Source organism: Priapulus caudatus, unplaced genomic scaffold (genome assembly GCF_000485595.1).
Source record: "Priapulus caudatus unplaced genomic scaffold, Priapulus_caudatus-5.0.1 Scaffold48, whole genome shotgun sequence".
In the NCBI taxonomy this organism is placed as follows: domain Eukaryota; kingdom Metazoa; phylum Priapulida; class Priapulimorpha; order Priapulimorphida; family Priapulidae; genus Priapulus; species Priapulus caudatus.
The window spans coordinates 87629-90050 of NW_014577109.1; the positions used below are offsets into that span (position 1 = coordinate 87629).

Here is a 2422-nt window from a genome sequence, read left to right on the forward strand (position 1 = left end):
CCCCTGCAGGCTGGAATCTACCTCCACACTCTCACACCACCAACACCCCTGCAGGCTGGAATCTACACCCACACTCTCACACCACCAACACCCCTGCAGGCTGGAATCTACCTCCACACTCTCACACCACCATCACCCCTGCAGGCTGGAATCTACCTCCACACTCTCACACCACCAACACCCCTGCAGGCTGGAATCTACCTCCACACTCTCACACCACCAACACCCCTGCAGGCTGGAATCTACCTCCACACTCTCACACCACCAACACCCCTGCAGGCTGGAATCTACCTCCACACTCTCACACCACCAACACCCCTGCAGGCTGGAATCTACCCGCGGCGAGGAGCGGGAAGCGGGAAGCGGGAAGCGGTGGGGAGCGGGAAGCGGTGAGGAGCGGGAAGCGACGAGGAGCGAGAAGCGGCGAGGAGCGGGAAGTGGGAAGCGGCAGAAAGCGGGAAGCGGCAAGGAGCGGGAAGCGGGAAGCGGCGGGAAACGGGGGGGGCTGTCTCGTTGGGCTGCGGACAAGTTGCCGGGATACGAGAGTGGCAACTAGTCGCGTCACCGCGCGATTGGCCACGTGACTGCCAGCTGTCATGGCCGCTCGCTTGGCTTCTCTCGCGTCGGTCACGAGCGGGCAGTCGGCGAATCCACGCCGCCATGTTGTTAAGCGCATAATCGGCTCGCGCGCGAGTGCGTGGGTGCATACATGTGCGTGCGCTGCTGCGACGTCGACGTCCCCCCCCCCGCCTGCCGCCACCTTCTCGCTCAGCGTCGGTTGTCTCATTGCCCGTGCCGAGAGAAACCTGATGATTCGGCGTAATAAGCACTCTTATTGCTCGCAGTTACAGCTGTAATTAGCACCTTGGGGACACGGCATTATGGCTGTTGCGCCCCGACGTCGGCTAATTAATGGATGCGCATGCGCGCGCACGATCGCCACGACTGCGCGATCTTTAGTAATTACGGTCACGTCGCGGTAATAAAGTCCTGTGGTGTGAGAGTGTGGTTTCCCGCTCCTCGCCGCTTCCCGCTTCCCACTCCTCGCCGATTCCCGCTTCCCGCTCCTCGCCGCTTCCTGCTTCCCGCTTCCCGCTCCTCGACGCTTCCCGCTTCCCGCTTCCCGCTCCCCAAAGTTTTCCAGCCGGACGAGTCCGAAGCCCCGCTCGTGCGCGTGCGACCGACCGCGCAACGGCGATGCCGCAAATCCAGCTGACGGACGCAGAAATCAATGCTGCTGCAGCGCAGAGCGTGCGGGAAGGAGTTTAGCGTGCGGGCGCAGTCTGCAGCGGCAAGATAAATCGGTACCCACCTAAGTTATTCGCCAATTCGTCAATTCGGGTGAGCGCATGAGGCAGTCGCGATGCATCGACGGCAATCCTCTGCACCTCGGCAACCTGAAATCGACGAGAACACGTCCCGAGATTATTTTCCGCAAGACGAAGGGAGGTCCAGCTAGGTGATAGATAGTTATTAAGTATCTGTGTTACAGTTATTGAGGGGCATGATACAAACTACTAACTCTAAATTTATGTAATTTTATGTGACAAAAAGTAGCCCCCGTAAGTGCAAAAAGAGCCCCTAAAAATAAATTTACGGGGGCTCTTTTTAATGGGGAGTTGGGAACTAAAAACTAAGGAACTCAAAACTAAATTAATTTGAGGGCTGATAGATACAACAGCCAAATGAGTGACCAGCCAACTATGGTAACCTGTTTCATGAGTGAATTTCAGTAGACGAGTGTCGGCCTGAAATTGGCAACTTAAAAACGATGAGAACACTTTCCAATTTATACGAGATAATGAGATGGAAAACTCCATTCGCACACGTCCTTCACGTTGAGTATTATTGCAATGTATCAAGGCAAAACGTATAATTGATATCTGCATTATATAATTAAGACACTCTTTTAGTGAGCAATACATCCCCCCCCCCGTGCCGGGTCAACAATAGTATTCTAAAAAAACAGCTGTTTCTGTAGCCTTCCAGGATGAATTTTGATAGAAGAGGAATACAAAAATATGTAAATAGGGTGTAACGAGTGAATCGAAATGTAAGGATATACTCAGCCACGCATAATCTGACTCGAGGATATATCAATCTATTCATTCCTCTTAATAATACATCATAAAACTACTCACTGAATGAAAAACATTGCACAAGCCATAGAAATGCCTGGAAATAGAAAATCGCTCACACATGCGCACATACATCTGCACGCAGGCATGCATGCACACACATGCAGGAACCCACGCACACATGCACCCACCCAGGAACCCCAACACACACGGACGCATGTACCCACCCAGGAACCCACGCACACACGGACGCATGCACCCACCCAGGAACCCCAACACACACGGACGCATGTACCCACCCAGGAACCCACGCACACACGGACGCATGTACCCTCCCAGGAATA

General features: G+C 53.9%; 1 protein-coding gene across 3 annotated transcripts in view; it reads right to left on the bottom strand.

Moving 5' to 3' along the window:
* LOC106820815 (serine-aspartate repeat-containing protein I-like) overlaps window positions 1-2422 on the bottom strand; it is a 48073-nt gene that overhangs the window by 13269 nt on the left and 32382 nt on the right. For all 3 annotated transcript variants that reach the window (XM_014825384.1, XM_014825385.1, XM_014825386.1), the window contains one exon: window positions 1313-1397. In XM_014825384.1, the coding sequence (XP_014680870.1) occupies window positions 1313-1397 (85 nt within the window). The remainder of the gene's footprint in view (window positions 1-1312; window positions 1398-2422) is intronic.